Genomic DNA, 15,822 nt, shown 5'->3' with positions numbered 1-15,822 from the left:
GCAACAGCAGCAGTTCATGAAAATTTCAAAGCGACGATAGATAGAAGAGGGAGTCGGCCCAAAACCTGCACCCAGTTCCGTTGCCCCAAGCGTTTTCAAGATTTTGCAAATGCCGCCCTGCAGCACCAGCAGCAGCATGTGTAGCAGCCAGTCAAGTTTTCAATGTTGTATAACAGCTCTTCAAATATTCAAAAGTCATTCCATTACGAAAATGACTTGAAAACGTTAGCAGCCAGTGGAGAACAAGGAGCGGAAACAGCGTTAAATTCTCCTCCTGCTTCAGCTGATGTTGCATTGCATTGGTGTAAAAATTCAATGACATTTCCTTTTGTTGCTGCTCATAATATACCCTGTATGACAAACACTCCATAGAGTGGGTATTAAAAACCAGCTCAATTCAAGAAGTTGTTTTGGGATCCAAAAAATACTAATCTTGACTCACAATCGCACATTTGATGACTAACTATGTAAACTCGGAAACTATCAGAGCTAGATCGACAAAATTTGTAATGTATTTTCCTTCAAATAGTAAATTAAAACGACTTCATCCAATAAAGTAATAAAGTCGTTTTTTAGTTCCTTGGTATCGACACTTTACTTATGAATTTGAATTTTTTAATTTACACAGCTCTATAAACAAAAAAAGTATATTTTAGATCAATTCAACACGAAGCGTTTTTGATATTACGGGGCGTTTAATAGTCAGGCTCGTGCTTTTGCAAGATTTAGCCTTTTTGTTGCTAGCCTTTTTTTTGCCACTGTTGCGATTTCAATATGTATGTAGCTTTGGTTGCTTGACCCGCTTCTGGCAGCCTGGCAGCCTGACAGTCTGGCCCTGGCGCATTGAGTTCCCACTGACAGTTCAGATTGTTTCTGTAGCTGCCCCAAAAATCAGTCGCCATTTGGACGCCACTTGCTGAGCCAAATAAGGGCCAAGGGAGTTGCTTGTAGGGTACCAGGGTTCAAATTGCAGATACGATATGAATTTTGACTAGCATCGATAAAGGAAGTTAGGATGTGCTAATCATATATATGACATTATCAAAATGTTTTTAAATTTATTTAAAAAAAAAATAGCAATAAAGTGTTTATAATTTACTTAAAATCAATTTTGCATTTAATGTCTTCTTTTGCTAGGACGTTGGCATTTTTAAAGTGTGAAGAAGAATAGTCATGAATACTTTAGGCAGTTTTAGATACATAGATTAAATATAATACAATTTCTGGATTATTTTGTGTTATTTTGAACTCTCTAAATTTATAATTTAAACAGTTTTTGCTGCCTCTCTCATTTCTTTGGTTTTGTTTCGTATTTGGAAAGCACTTGAATCATTAGCAGTTGGCTCTCAGGTGATTCTTGTAAAGAACACTTTACTTCAGTAAACAAGTACAGCAACAACAAATACAAGAAATAGATGGGGTTAAGCACAAGTTTCACGACCGGCAAATGCGGTAATTGATGTCAAAATGTCAATTACCCAAAATGTCCTTAAAACACTTGCAGCCAGCAGCTGTTGGCGAAAAGGTTGTGTAGCTGTTGGACTTTGTGTGGCTCAGGGAGTCGAGCCACAGGCAGCTTCTGACAGCTCCTGTTAGGGGTTAGGGGGGCAGATTTATACGCAAAATCGATTGCCCAAACTGTTTAATTGGCTTTGGGAGCGGCACCAACAGCAAAAAAAAAAACTGTCCAGAATTTAGGGTACATGTTACGGCAGATTTGGCTGCCTTAAATTTGTATTATTCTATCATGTCTTAAAAATGAAAAGCGACAAGAACAAATCCTAAGCTGTAGCTCACCCAAAAGAAAATGCGAAAAAAAAGGTTGAGCGCAAAAGAAATTCCTAGGGAAGGACTCGCTACGCTCTTTCAATTTCGTTTTGCTGAATTCATTAGACGTAATTACGCAATCACAAAAGGACCCCAAAAACTTGGAACTCGTAGCTGAATGAATCTTAAGTAACCGTCCCTCGTCGCGCCTTTGTTCGCCATGTCCAAAACGCATTCATTGAACTTGGGCTACGGCCGTCCCTCGAAATCGGAATATTTAATTGATTAGGAAATGAGTTGAGCTGCACCGAGATTTGTGGGCATTGATTTTGGATTTGATGTGGCAATTGGCTATATGTATATGAGTATGATTACGAGTACTTCTGTATTAATACTTATTTGATATGTAGGTTCTTTTGAAAGCTTTTGCCAATGAATACCAAGTAGTCATTTTGGATGCGGGCTCAGGCTAGTGGATTAATGTAGTGTTAGATAGAGGCCTCTGTAGCTAGTGCTTTTTAAAGGATTATTTAGATAGTGCGTGATTAATCCTTTAATAAAACTAACAGTAATAATGCCCTATAGCTTGAAAGCCTAAAGAGCTGGTTAAATAAACAGAGGCATATTAAGTTATTTCCCAATATTTTTTAAACATAATATTTTTATTTTATTATTTCTTATTATATCTATTAATTTTACTAAAGGTAAAGGTAAGTATTATTATTTTTTTTTTTTATAATAATTTTCTTCCCTTTTTATATTAAAAATTATATTCTTATTTATATTGCAACGAATTGATATCAAAGAGTTGTAATTTTTAGTCAGAAGAAATACATTATGTGTACTTGGCAGCAATTATTGTTGGCGCGAGTCGTCAAAACTAAATTTGAGATGATTTTCTGACATAGATTTTATAGGGGCCAAACTCCCCCAGGCGTTAAATGAAATTAGGTGAAATGCCAAACGCTCACTTGAAACTTTGTGTTTAGTTGTTGTTAATGTTGTAAGTAGAAAGTAAACAAACATGAGCCAACGCTTTGGAGGCATTTGCTGCCTTATTGCGCGAGAGGCAGCGCAGTTGAGAGATAGAATAACCCACACATGTATGCGAGTGTATGTGTGTGTGGGTGTGGATGTGTGTGTTGTTGATGTTTTAGCGCTGTTTGCAAAAAGTTTTCTAGTTGTTTAACAAGTTTATATAGTATTTGTTTTTTTACTGTGCGGCTTGGGAAAAGAGAGCAAAAGAGCATGTTTTCCTATTGCTGCCTAGCCATTCGGTTAATTATTTAACATGAATTTTATTTAATTTAAGGCAGAATCCAATGTAAAACAATTCTGAGTTCACTGATGTATATGAAGTTTGAATGAAATCATTCTTCTTACTCACAATTTCTGCCCACTCGGATCGTCTTTTGCATAAGTCAGTAAAGACGCGCCTGATAAATCAGCTTAACCCATTGATCCCTAATCAATTTATATACATTAAACAAAGCTTAAACACACGCCCAGATCCCAAACGTGTAGACAAGGCCTGCAGTTCGAGGGATCGCCTTAGCTCTTCGACTTTAAGGCACAGAGCCAAAGGCGTCAACGGCTGTGCCACAAAACTTGATTTATCTGCTGGCTTGCCCCACACGTAGATGCAACGCTTTGTGGCACTGCGTCTCCAGTTCAAACTCTGGCCACATGGCCTGAGTTGAAAGTTGCGGGAGTTGTAAAATTAGCCTCTGGCCAAATGATGATAATTGCCGATGAGCTGCACATCGCGTCGATGTTTGTTATTGAGATCTTTGTTAACCGCGTACCATGTAACGATGTATACTTTTGAGATTATCGAAATTACCTTTAATAATAGACTCTAACTATGTTTAATTTATGAATCAACATAGAGTAGCGTTGAGTTCCGCGCAGAGAAATATAAATACCCTATAGACTAGGTAAAACTAATTTTTTTTTACTTCTACAAACACACTCTACCTATAACTTGCCCAAGGCAAATGAATGTAAAATTGAATGTAATGCTTGCAGAGCTGTTAATGTACAATAAATTGAAGGTAAATATCGTCAAAACTTGTATCAAATTTGACAGTTTTGCTTTTAACACTCCACAGTTTCCCGATGTTTACATAGACTATTTGTTGTTCAAGCTGCCCTCGACATAAATCATTTCTCAATCATCTCGCCGCAACAGCTAAACAATTTACTACGGCTCTCTCTCTCTGTCACCCTCTCACTCCCTCTCTGTCTCTCTCTTCTTTTTTGGCTATGTTCTTTTGTTGTGGTATTCATTACATTTTTATTTCATGTTTATTTATACGCGTTTATTCCCAACCACCAAACTGGCAAAAAAAAAGGCGGCCTAGTCCTGCCCTAAAGTCCATTCCCATCGTACACCAAACACCGCCCACCGCCCACTATAGCCCCATACATACTTAATGTGGATTTAAAATGCGTGCTCATGCAATTTCTCACACAAATCCTTTTATTGCACATTTGGCTTATGTCGGGTTTACGTACCAATTTTGCACGCCCCGGAACGCGTCACGCCCCCTCGTCTGTCGGCCAGTATCCTGCACAGGGGATGGGGTGCATTTATATTTTTTTTTGTGCCATGCCTGCGGGCCAACTGCCGCCTACTTTATTGGTCACATAACAAAAGAATACAGCAACAACGGCGCAACAAATTCGCCGGCCAGTTCCCAGTTCCCAGTTGCCAGTTGCCAGTTGCCGGTTCACGTTGCCCTTTAGAAGTATAGCGATTCGAATCTTTATGTCTACGTGGTTATAAAAATATGATGAGCATTTCATATATACTATACACACATTTATATATATATATATATTTATATAATTTTTTGTGGTCTCTTTTTCCTGTTGACTGTTGATTGTCGCTCTTATTTTTTTGGCCAAAAAGCCACACGCAGTAAATGCCACACTTTAATGTTAAATCTCCGAGACAGCAACTGATATTTCGTATATATATACCAAAAGTTGCACAGAAACTACGTTTTGAAATTTATTTTAGATATAATTTTATGCACAGGCAAAGCATATTTGACAAACATGGTAGATTTTCACAAATCGCATAGGTATTGCCAAGATCAATGAGCATCGATGATCGGTAACATCAATCAGTCTGTCTGTTAATTTCGTTTAAGAATCATATTAATTAAGAAACAATAACAAGCCAAGTTAAATTAAATTAAATCACAAGTTCACCGCAGGCTTAAGTGAAATTCATGACGTCATTGAGGCAGCATGAAAAAGGGACTTATTGGCTCAGGTGACAAACCAAGTGGCAGGCATATAAATTTACGCCCGCGTTAAAGTTTTAATGCCAAGCACGCAGTTACGGAACTGTGGGAAAAGACTGTGAAAAATCCGTTGGTAATCATTCAATGCGTCAATCAAACAGTAAACGAGTTCGGTTCGGCTTGACTTCAGCTGCAGCATTTCTCGCTCGCTTCTCAATTTGAATTAAAAACTTTGCAGCAACTTTAAATACAGCTTACGGCTTTAGCGAAACTGAACGGGTTGATGTGAACGGGAACGGGAGTGTGTTGAACGACTGGGGGCGGCTGGAAAAACTGCACTTAGCACCGCTCCAGAGCTCAGCTAAAATCCAATGCTTCGTTGGACAACGAAGAAGGCGTAAGTAAGTACTATGGATTCCAGTAGTAAGTCGGCCCTTAATTCAACAAAACTTTTTCTATGTGCTCCGTATGTGATGTATGCGAGTGCGAGTGTGTTTGTGTATGTATGTGTGTGTGCGTGTGTGGATGGCAAAGTGGGTGCACATGAGGCTGTTAAACTTGTTGTTAGAAATTTAAAACAATTTGCTGACCACAAAACAAAGCAGCTGAGAAATCAATTCGACTGGCAGCCTGTTTTAAGACTTTCACATTGGGTTTCATTAACAAGAGCCGAACACACAAAAAAAATGCCAGACACGTTTTTGGCCCACAAGCTAAAATCCAAATTGTCGAATCGGTTTGTACTTTTTTTACTTTCATTAGACCATCTGTGTGTGGGTGTATAAGGAATCCTTTCATTTGTATATTGTCATTGTTATTGTTTGCAATAGCAAAACAAAAAAAAAAACAAAATTAAAAAGAAAATGGCAGAGTTCCATTGCAGAGATTTTCACATAGATTGTTTAAATCAAAAATATGACATTTTATTTAAACAGAGTCTTATTTCAACTATGCTTTGACAAGGAATAGTCCTTCGTTTCATTAATTTCTCTAATTTTTATACACAGCATAATTCAGCTTAATAAATGCTCTTACCAAAGTTCCATCTCTGAAAGTTTTGGGAGAACTAAACTTCTTTAAATCAGAAATCTCACTTTATTGGTGGTTTGTGTTCTTAATTGATTCCACCTTTAAAAAAATTTCATTTTGATATTTTCTGAGCATCAATCAATATTAAACTTAAACTCTGCGCCTGATTTCGCATTGTGTAAAGAAATTGTAATTTTATTTATGAAATTAGAATTAAGCAAGTCGATTTTCGGCAAATATATTATTTTATATATAAAATAAGACAATGTGTTGCCTAATAATATATATATATATAGTAGGCACTTGTTTATTTGTTTTATAAAATATCCGTTAAATGTTGTCTGTCCGCACACGTGTAACGGAAGTTACATAGTGTCTGGCGTTTATTGATTTATTTGCAGCGACATATTTCTGCACTGCCTCAGGAGAGTCCCAAAACAAAAAGGGCAAAGGTCCGCAATCCACACAGCGAAACTCTGTCAGCGTCTGCTGTCCAATAAGTGTCAATTACAATCAATTTGGCGGCTGTTTGTAAGAGTGTGTGTGTGTGTGTGTATGTGTGCCGTGTGCAGCTGGCCCTGTTTTCACCTGCCCTTCTTTATAAGCAGCGTATGCGGAATATACTTTGGCAAGCCTTCAAATGCGGTTTTAAAGCCAGCCAACTGGCTCGTAATGAATGCTGATTGACAGCTGAAATTAAATTCGCCAGCTGAGATAAAGTCAGGGACTGCGGCGAAGTCTGATCCGTTAAGTTGGGAGGCAAACATTCACAAACACACGAGCGCACACGCGCTCTGCAACTCAGACAAAAAGTGTTGCATACTTTTCCGGGCGCAAAACTTTAAACGTTTTGCCTTTTGTTTTATACAGCAATTGCACGGCATATGATTGATTGATTGATGATTAGACCGCCTAGCAAAAACAAACGCTTCAGCTTAAAACAAGAACTCAAACTCAAATACAAACTCTGAGTGAATGCCGGCTTCAAACCCCACCACGCCTACCATTTCCCTGCCTCTGGCGTTATGGGAAATCAATCATTTTCATCTTCAACTGCACACTGTGCTAGAAATTCTTTGTTTCCACTGTGTGGTTGTTGCTCCTCAAATCAATCTTCACTCAGCGCACAACTAAAAGTGAAGATAAAAAAACAAAAACAAAACAAGAAAGAATTTCAATCAAAAATCTGATAATACGTATTGTTGACAAATTGTTTGGTATTAACTTGACTTGCGCGTCGGCGCCGATTACCAAGTGAAATTGTGGCCATAAACGGAATTCCCAGTGGCATAAAATGCGTTTCGTAGTCAGACACTATTCGAATTCAGCCAATCGTTGCATTATTTATTCAACCGCTGAAATTATAACTGAAATGTGTCGCATAAATAAGTGCAACTCAACTGAAAATTAATGCGCATTCTTTGTTGATGCAGCTAGCGCCAAAACGATAAACGTGAATTTTTATGAAAACAAAAAGAATAGAGCACACAGCCCAGCTACAGGACACCCTATTGCTATGACCGAAATTATCAAATCTTTTTTATTTTATTTTTTTCGCTGGAATCGATCAGTGCCTTTTGATCTCTACCAAATTACTATTATGTTACTTGTATTCATTAAAAATTCTCACAATTAACGCATGCAATTTAAATAAATTTAAAAAATTTATTTATTCGCAAAAATATCACTTAGAAGATATATTTTCTATCAATCAATTGGAAAACCTGAAGAAACGTCTTTAAAAAAAATCAATTTTTCACGAAATGCCTTTAAATGAAACTCTTTTATCTATCACGCTGAAGAATGTTTACTCTAATATTAATTAATCAATTATACATGTATAAAGTTTTATTGTTCTCTATTAAGTTATAATTCAGAGAATGGAAAATATAAATTTAGTGCCTGCAGTTGTAAGATATGTTTGCTTATGTCCTAAGAGCTTTTGCTTAAAAAAAGCCTGCCCACAATTTTAAAATAATTATTTGTATACTCCACAGAGAGGAATGCAAATATTTAATGAAAATATTGAATTAACGCTCGCTTCCATTGTTCCCCACTTGGCCAGACTCTTAATAAATCAATTATGTGTTGGCAGCAGGGAACGAATAGTGTTTCAAGTGTCGGAACAATAAAAAAAAACAATTCATGAAACACTTAAAAAATTGCATGGCAATTCATCCAATTGATTTCACTTAACAATTAACATTGATTTCTGTATAATGTGTCCAATAAATGTATGTGAACGTGTGTGTGTGTGGGCAAGCCTCGTTTATTATTGGTTGTGACATTTTAAATTGACAGTTTACTCACAGTTGCGCACACAAACATACAAATTATTTGCCCCTACTCTTTACCTAGACAATAAAGCCGGAGAATAGTTTTTAAATGCAGGGTTTTGAGCCTTGTGTTTGGGCCATGTCAAAATGAAGCTGATCCCAAGTGTAATCAATTACAATGCTCTACAATTGTCCTGCCGGCAAATGTGTGTATGCGTGTTTGTGTGCGGGTACGGGTGCGGGTGAGTAAATGTGTGGGTGGACACAATGTGTCCTATGTCATTCCGTTTGACATTAATGGTTTTATAATTGTATGCAAGAGCTAACAAGGACATGGCGAGTACAAGTTGCGATTGCTTGGTTTAACTATTGTTAATGCCAACTTTTTGTCAACCACTTTTCAGCCACTTTTGGTCCAACAAGGTACAATTTCTGCGCATCAGTCAAGCGGAATGTACCTCCCAGCTCCTTCAATATTGGCATTAAGAGCTCCTAACCCACAAACTTCACCACACACTCACTTACACACACACACACGAAAATCAGACAAATATATATATATATGCTTATACCTTTCAATTCAATTACAGTTCGTATTTAAACCAAATATTTACAAAAGGTTATTTAAAAAGACATTCAGACAAACGGTATAAATTAATAAATTAACTTTGTTTATAAATGTAACAAAAGAAAAGAAATAATGAATTTCAAAAAACCCATCTATGTTTGTCGTTTAATTCAATTATTTTGTGCGCAAGGGTATTTAATATTCGACCATTAAAGAGATAGCTGCTCTTTCCTTAAATATCAGTCTCATATGTACCCCGTATATTAGTTGACAGAGGGCTGCATCTAATTAACAGGTACATCAGGCGCGGCGGCAATTGCTAATTAATTCATATGCGTGGTGTCAAAAAGTTGTTGTTGCTCACTAGATGCCGCGTTGCGTATACGCAGCGTAGACTGGATGTAATTAAAGGTGAGTGCGTATGTGTTGTGAAAGTCTTTGCATCAACCACAAAATCTAATTTGCACATTTTCGCACTTAATTTTAGAGAGAGAGAGAGAGGGGGAGAGACAAGGATTGAGCTGATGGTCTGACAGCATTGACAAGTCGCTCGACTTTGGCCTAGCAGAGTTCGCTGTCGCTCTTGCTGTCACACGCGGCGTATACGTAACATCAGCAAAACCACAAGTATGCATACACAAAGTAGCGACTAATATCATTTAATTTATTCAAGTCTGTGGCACAGCGTGTATGATATTAATTTCCGCTTTGTCTTTTACGCACTTTCGGCATTTTCACTTAAGTCCCAACACTCTTAATTCATGTGGTTCTTAAGTTAATTATTGGCTCAAATGACATTTTTGGCAGAGGCTTTTTCTTTATCCACAATTTGGCCCTAAAAGGCATAGAATGAGGTGTGACAAAACCAAGTCAAAAAATTTAATTAAAATTGTACACTCAAGTTTTGGTTTTAAATGCAAAATCAGGTTTTCTTTACGTAACAGCAGTCCCTGAATTTTCACTCAATATATAACCTATTCAGGCCCTACAAATCAAACATTATTCAGTTTACCATCAACATTAAAACCTTTCGTAACTCAGCTAAGAAAATAAATAAGTTTTGAAAACTTAGAAATTTTTCCTTTTTTCGTGTAGCCCGATTAATGTAACTCAATTTTAATAATATTAAATATAGAATATATTATAATCTCGTTCGCTTTCAGCTCTTACCAAATCACCATGTGCAGTTGGCCTTGCTATCCCGCTGCCTGTATTGGTTCCTGCGGTGGATGCGCGCCGAGTGGTTTCTATGATCCCAGCTATGGGTCAATGGCTGGGCCCGTTTGCGGCCTGGGTGGCTCTTGTTGTGGCTGCTGGGGTAGCTGCTGGTGATTGCATGTTGATTATGTTCCCATGCTTTCCATGTTTGTCCTGGTGAGTAATTATAAAATATAACTTTTATTAATAGTTTCTGAATATAAAAAAAATCACAAGCAGAAAGAACTGAGATATACATGGCATGGTTGAGGCGGTTATGCAGATTTGGCTTGCAGAAGAAAACCAGGAAGAATTCTAGGCTCAATTGACTTTCAAAATTATTTATAAACCTATTAGCGCTCGGTAATCTGGCGCTTCAACAGCTTTGATCAGTATATAAGGTTTATGTTAACATAGACAAAAAGAAAATAAAACCATACTTTGACTCATAAACTGCTTGGTTTGACTTTGTATATAATTCTTATGCTATATATTTATCAATAAAGTGATTCTACTTAAAATTTTAAATAATCTCTTATATTTGCGATAATTATCGAAAGCTAACAGCTGTGGCAGGCAATCGAACCCGATTTCTGATATTCTGATAATAACCAAAAACTTAGTAGGCCTTTAAAATTCAATACCAAAGCAGGCTTTGAAATTGATTTTGGAAGAGTTCTCAATGGCTGTGTTATATTTTGTTCATAAATCTTTGGAGCCTTGTACAGAAAAGAACTCTTTTCAAAAACGAAATTTTTGTGAATGTTTTAGGCCTGTAAGTAGAAATATTTATTCAAATCGAAAGTAATTTGTTAAGAATTGTTTTTAAAGGTTCCAGTCTCTCCTGTAATTAAACATTGTGCCATTGGGTCCGCCGGCATTTTGGAGACTTGGAGGCTGAAAATAATCACAATATTTCTAAAATCGTTTTGCCCACTAAGTAGACCTTATTTCCGTGAAGAAATTGACTTAAGGGTTGGTACTCTTATAGCCGCTCATTTAGGCTCTATCTGATTATCCTTGCCCTACAGCAAGAAAACTCGCCACCCTATCAAGATGTGTAATCCATGCTATTCGTGTTGCGGCTCCTGCTGCTCACCCTGCTGTAGCCCCTGTTGCGGTCCCTGCGGTCCCTGCGGCCCCTGTGGCCCCTGCGGCCGCGGCCCATGCGGCCCTTGCAACCCTTGCTGTGGAAAGCGAAATGGACTACAACCCTGTTGTGGCGGGTGTGGACCATGCTGTTAACTAAACCTTCTTCAGAACGAAATAAAGGAATAATGCAATAGTACTAGAAAAAATATATAAGACACTTTGTATTTTGTAAAATTTCAATAAGTAATAAATCTCACCAACTAAAATTATATTGAAAAATCTTATCGCTATATTTTGTGCCGTATTCGAAACCTGGCAAGCACTTTCTAGGACCGTAATTGATTATTCTGCATGCGTAACGCGAAGAATATAGGAATAAATTTAGAAATAGTCTATTCAGAAAGTACAGACAATATACATAGCTATGTACTCGTGCTTCAGCCTAGTAGGCATTGGCTTTCAACTCATGGTCCGACTTCAGCTTCATGATTTTTGTACAGATTTTTAGTCAGTTCAACACCGACACTGGAACCTTTCGGTACTCAAATTTCGAAATAAATATTTTTGAAATTTCGGCCTTTTTTCCTATTTTCGTGTAACGCGAGCAATGTAAGATTATTATTTAATCCAAAGATATTATAAGAATTTAAAACTCCTATACAGCTCATACCAAATCATCATGTTTGGATATACGTGCTATCCTGGCGCCTGCATTGGAATTTGCGGTGGTAGTGCACCTGGTGGTTATTATGATCCCTGCTTTGGGTCATTCAACGGACCATTTAATAGCTGGTGGGGTCCAAGTGGACCCGGTTTCTGGACTGGACGACTGTGTTGAAAACGCTGGGCGTTTTTTACTTTTTGTCTTGGTACGTTAATTTCATATATCATTTATTTAATTTTACTATCAGTTGGTAAACAGAATTACACTGAATTAAACTGGCTTCTAAATTTGGATGAGGCGGTGATGGGATCTCGGTTGCAGAAGAAATCTAGGGAGAAAAGCTTACGGCTACTATCATATGTAGCTCTCAAAATTATTTATGTCCATAGAATACAGCGTTCAAGATAATTGTTACCGCAAACTAAATATATAATTTCATAAAATAAAAACGATTACTTTTATTATGATAGCTATATTAAAACTGGCCTCATGCAATATCTTGCCATAGGATATATATATATATATATATATGTATATCGAAGCAATAAAACTACCAAAACATTTAGAAGTACATTCGGTTTGATCTTTGGGCACGTTCCCGATTTAGAACTAATGCCGCCCTTAGAGGCTGACGGCTTTTAAATTTAAAATATGCAAAATTGTTTTCGATAGATCGCAGTTGGCCTTGACTTTTAGGCTCCAAATATTTCCTTAGCCTAGAGATGAAATAATTAGTATACTCAGTCTTCAACCAACATTTGTTAGGTCCACATATATTTTGGAAACGAGAAATACAAATTAAAAATGTCTATTCGAAATTCGTCGGTAAATCTTAATTCCAAAAAATGGCTAAAAGTAAGTATATTTACAAAACCAAATTCTTCAATTTCTGAACGTTTTTTTGTACAGCTCAATACTTAATACTACAAGCCATGCTTTTGCTTGCACTCCTTGTTAATAATTTCGTACACAACTTTTCCTGTGTGTGCCACACAGTATTAATAAGTAATACATTTTTAGATTTTCGACAACGTTTCAAATGTCGATAAATTGGTAAGTTAAAAAATGCACTATTGTTGTTGTTGTTTAATTTATTAATTATTTTCTCTTTAAATAGATTTCGCTGTTAACTATAATCGTTTTATGGTGTTAGCCATACGTTGGAATTAGGATAGGATAGAGATAGGATACAGAGCACAATGCACCCACATTAGTGATACTGGAAGTAATCGCTGGTACTGGTATACTGGGTAAGCTAAAATTTATGTGAATTTTAAATAATTATATATATTTTCTCCACAAGATTTGCATGGTTTTCAATAATTAAGTTGGCATCAAGTTATTTAATGGTGATGATGGTATGATGGTGTTAATTAAATGGGATTATAAGGAAGAGTTAATAAATGTTAAATAAGAACTTCTTGTGTGTATTCATTTTGTTAAATAAAATGGCTTATTAGAATTATCAATTGCATACACAAATGGTATTTAATAATGGTAAATAATAAAAAATGATAGCAACTGTAATTCTCATCTAATCTGCTTAGGGATAAAATATATAATTAGCATCTAGTCGTAAAGCAGGTAAATTTACTTTTTGCTTGGCAAACGCATTGCTCAATTATTAAGAGAAGCACTTGGCAACTGATAACATGTTATATATATAAAATATAGCTCTGATAATAGTTATTATTAATTATTATAAAAAACCCAATCGAATTAACTAAAGGATTCAGTCGGACGATTGACGGATATGGTTCTATCTACAAGTATTAGTATACATAATTGGATTATTATAAATAAGAGCTCGATAAAGAGGTGTGGGATAGGGATATGGTTTCACGAAGACTCGGGAGAATTAAGCAGCATGATTCAAAGTTACTAACTTTAGTAGCCGTGAAGTCAACATATATTAAAAATATCCACATATATAACAAATATTTGAAAATAAAACGACAAAATATAGTAGGCCTTAGTAAAAATTGTTCAAGGTCCAATGGACCTTCTGAATATTTAGACATACGTCTCTGAATGTTTTTACATAAAACATCCTAGCACAATATTTGTAATTTCATTGTGACTGTTTTTAGGCATGTAAGTAGAAAAGAAAATGTCAAGATTGGAAGAAATATTCTAAATCGTTTATTTGCAACAGGAATCAGTTTGTTTTTGTAAACAACCAATAGGCTGCACCGACTTTGTGGACGCTTAGAATTTGAGCATTGCCCACGGCAATATTGAATTCACAAGCAGTAAACAACTATTTCACGAGGCATTTAGCTAAAAGGTATGTACTTTTATACCTTGCACGGAACAGATCTAACAATGTTCGCTATGAGTAATATAGTAATCCATCAAGATGTGCTGCGACGGTTGTTCCACTCTAATTCCTATCCGTAGACCATGCTGTGAGCCGTGCTGTGGTCCCAGCTTTGGCTCTTGCTGCGGACCGTGCGGTCCCTGTGGTCCTTGTGGCTGTTCACCGTGCTATGCACCGTGTGGGGCCTGCTGTGGCGGTTGTGGGCCTTGCTGTTAGCATTATCTTCGGATCAAAACAAAGTCCCTTGAAAAGCCACCCAACAAATTAATTGTGCATTTTAATAAAGAAAATGTAAATTTAATTCACAAATATTTTGCTTGTATTTATCCCGTCATAATTCCATTTTCATAAAGTGACTTCCAAAGAGACCCAAAGGGGTTTGAAAATGGGGGCGGTGGTGGAGGCAATCCAGGAAACGGCAATGCAGGTGTGAAATACGCTGGAACCGGAAATCTAGGAGGGGTTGGAAGATTGGAAGGACTGGGAAGGTCTGGAACTGGTAATTTAGGAGGGGTTGGAAGGTTAGGTAGACTAGGAAGAGCTGGAACGGGTAATTTGGGTGGAGATATAAGAGCTGCAATAGCTAAACTTGGAGCTCTGGGAGGAGTTGGCAGAGCGGTAGGCATAGGAAAAGATGGAGCTGGCATATTAGGAGGAATCGGCTGTAAATTATTAATAGGCGGTAGGCTTGAAAGCGGTAAAGCAGGTGGTCTAGGACCTGATGGAAACGGAGGCAGTACTTCAAGATCCGGTGGTGGCAGAATTTGTGATAAAGGCGGGATAACAGGAAGGAAAATTTGGAGGTGGTATTGCAGCTGGAAGTGGAAATGAAGGAAGGGGTATACTAGGCAGTCGGTCTGAGTTCGCAAGAGCAGAAAGTGCAGGAAAAGGAAACATGAACGTTGGAAACTGTGGTATATGATGATGATGATTGTGCTGGTGTACATGATAATTGTCTGGATCAGTAGTAGATATGGGAGTCACTGTAGATAAAGTATCATTTGTGGAAATTGAGTTTGAAGTTGGCGTTGTAAACACTGAAGATGTAGACATCGGAGTTGATACAGTTAGTTGTAGAGATTTTAGTTGTTTTTGCAGTTGAAATTGGTGTTGTCCTTGTAGTTGAAATTAAAGTTGTCTTTATAGTTGAAAGTGGAGTTGTCCTCGTAGTTGAAACTGGAGTTGTCTGTGTTGTAGAGATTTTGGTAGTTGTCTTTGTGGTAGATACAGGAGTAGTTTTCGTAGCCTTCGTTGTAGAGATTTTAGTTGTCTTTGTAGATGAGACAGGAGTTGTCTTTGTAGTAGAAACTGGGGTTGTTAAATGTGTTGTCTTTGTGGTAGAAACACGAGTAGTTTTTGTAGCCTTCGTTGTAGAGATTTTAGTTGTCTTTGTAGATGACACAGGAGTTGTCTTTGTAGTTGAAACTGGGGTTGTCTTTGTAGTTGAAGCTGGAGTTGTCTTTGTTGTAGAGATTTTTGTCATTTTTGTAGTTGAAAATGCAGTCGTCTTTGTGGTAGAAACAGGCGTAGTTTTTGTAGCCTTCGTTGTAAAAAATTTAAGTTGTCTTTGTAGATGAGACAGGAGTTGTCTTTGTAGTTGAAGCTGGAGTTGTCTTTGTTGTAGAGATTTTTGTCGTTTTTGAAGTTGAGGATGG

General features: G+C 37.0%; 1 protein-coding gene and 3 long non-coding RNA genes across 6 annotated transcripts; all 4 read left to right on the top strand.

Moving 5' to 3' along the window:
* The first annotated feature begins 9,848 nt into the window (after positions 1-9,848).
* Positions 9,849-10,544, top strand: LOC26530935 (uncharacterized). 2 transcript variants are annotated; one of them, XR_011416668.1, is made up of 3 exons: positions 9,849-9,999; positions 10,058-10,268; positions 10,329-10,544. It is a non-coding gene; the product is annotated as an uncharacterized lncRNA (long non-coding RNA). The 2 variants fall into 2 exon arrangements; XR_004304427.2 differs by having other exon boundaries at positions 9,850-9,999; positions 10,332-10,544.
* Positions 10,545-11,636: 1,092 nt separating this feature from the next.
* On the top strand, positions 11,637-12,296 carry LOC6634084 (uncharacterized). The gene is made up of 3 exons (XM_032437731.2): positions 11,637-11,792; positions 11,847-12,052; positions 12,106-12,296. Exon 2 carries the CDS (start codon positions 11,863-11,865, stop codon positions 12,019-12,021), a length of 159 nt encoding a protein of 52 aa, XP_032293622.1. The 5' UTR covers positions 11,637-11,792; positions 11,847-11,862; the 3' UTR covers positions 12,022-12,052; positions 12,106-12,296.
* A 263-nt stretch (positions 12,297-12,559) lies between these two features.
* On the top strand, positions 12,560-13,264 carry LOC26531462 (uncharacterized). Of its 2 annotated transcripts, none has more exons than XR_001449867.3 (4): positions 12,560-12,702; positions 12,757-12,900; positions 12,965-13,082; positions 13,151-13,264. It is a non-coding gene; the product is annotated as an uncharacterized lncRNA (long non-coding RNA). The 2 variants fall into 2 exon arrangements; XR_001449866.3 differs by having other exon boundaries at positions 12,561-12,702; positions 12,965-13,097.
* A 531-nt stretch (positions 13,265-13,795) lies between these two features.
* Positions 13,796-14,468, top strand: LOC26530996 (uncharacterized). The gene is made up of 3 exons (XR_001449868.3): positions 13,796-13,941; positions 14,003-14,134; positions 14,195-14,468. It is a non-coding gene; the product is annotated as an uncharacterized lncRNA (long non-coding RNA).
* Positions 14,469-15,822: the final 1,354 nt, after the last annotated feature.

This window comes from Drosophila virilis, chromosome 4, assembly GCF_030788295.1.
Source record: "Drosophila virilis strain 15010-1051.87 chromosome 4, Dvir_AGI_RSII-ME, whole genome shotgun sequence".
Classification (NCBI taxonomy): domain Eukaryota; kingdom Metazoa; phylum Arthropoda; class Insecta; order Diptera; family Drosophilidae; genus Drosophila; species Drosophila virilis.
The sequence above is the reverse complement of the archived record's forward strand: the minus strand, read 5'-3'. Positions and strand labels throughout refer to the sequence as shown.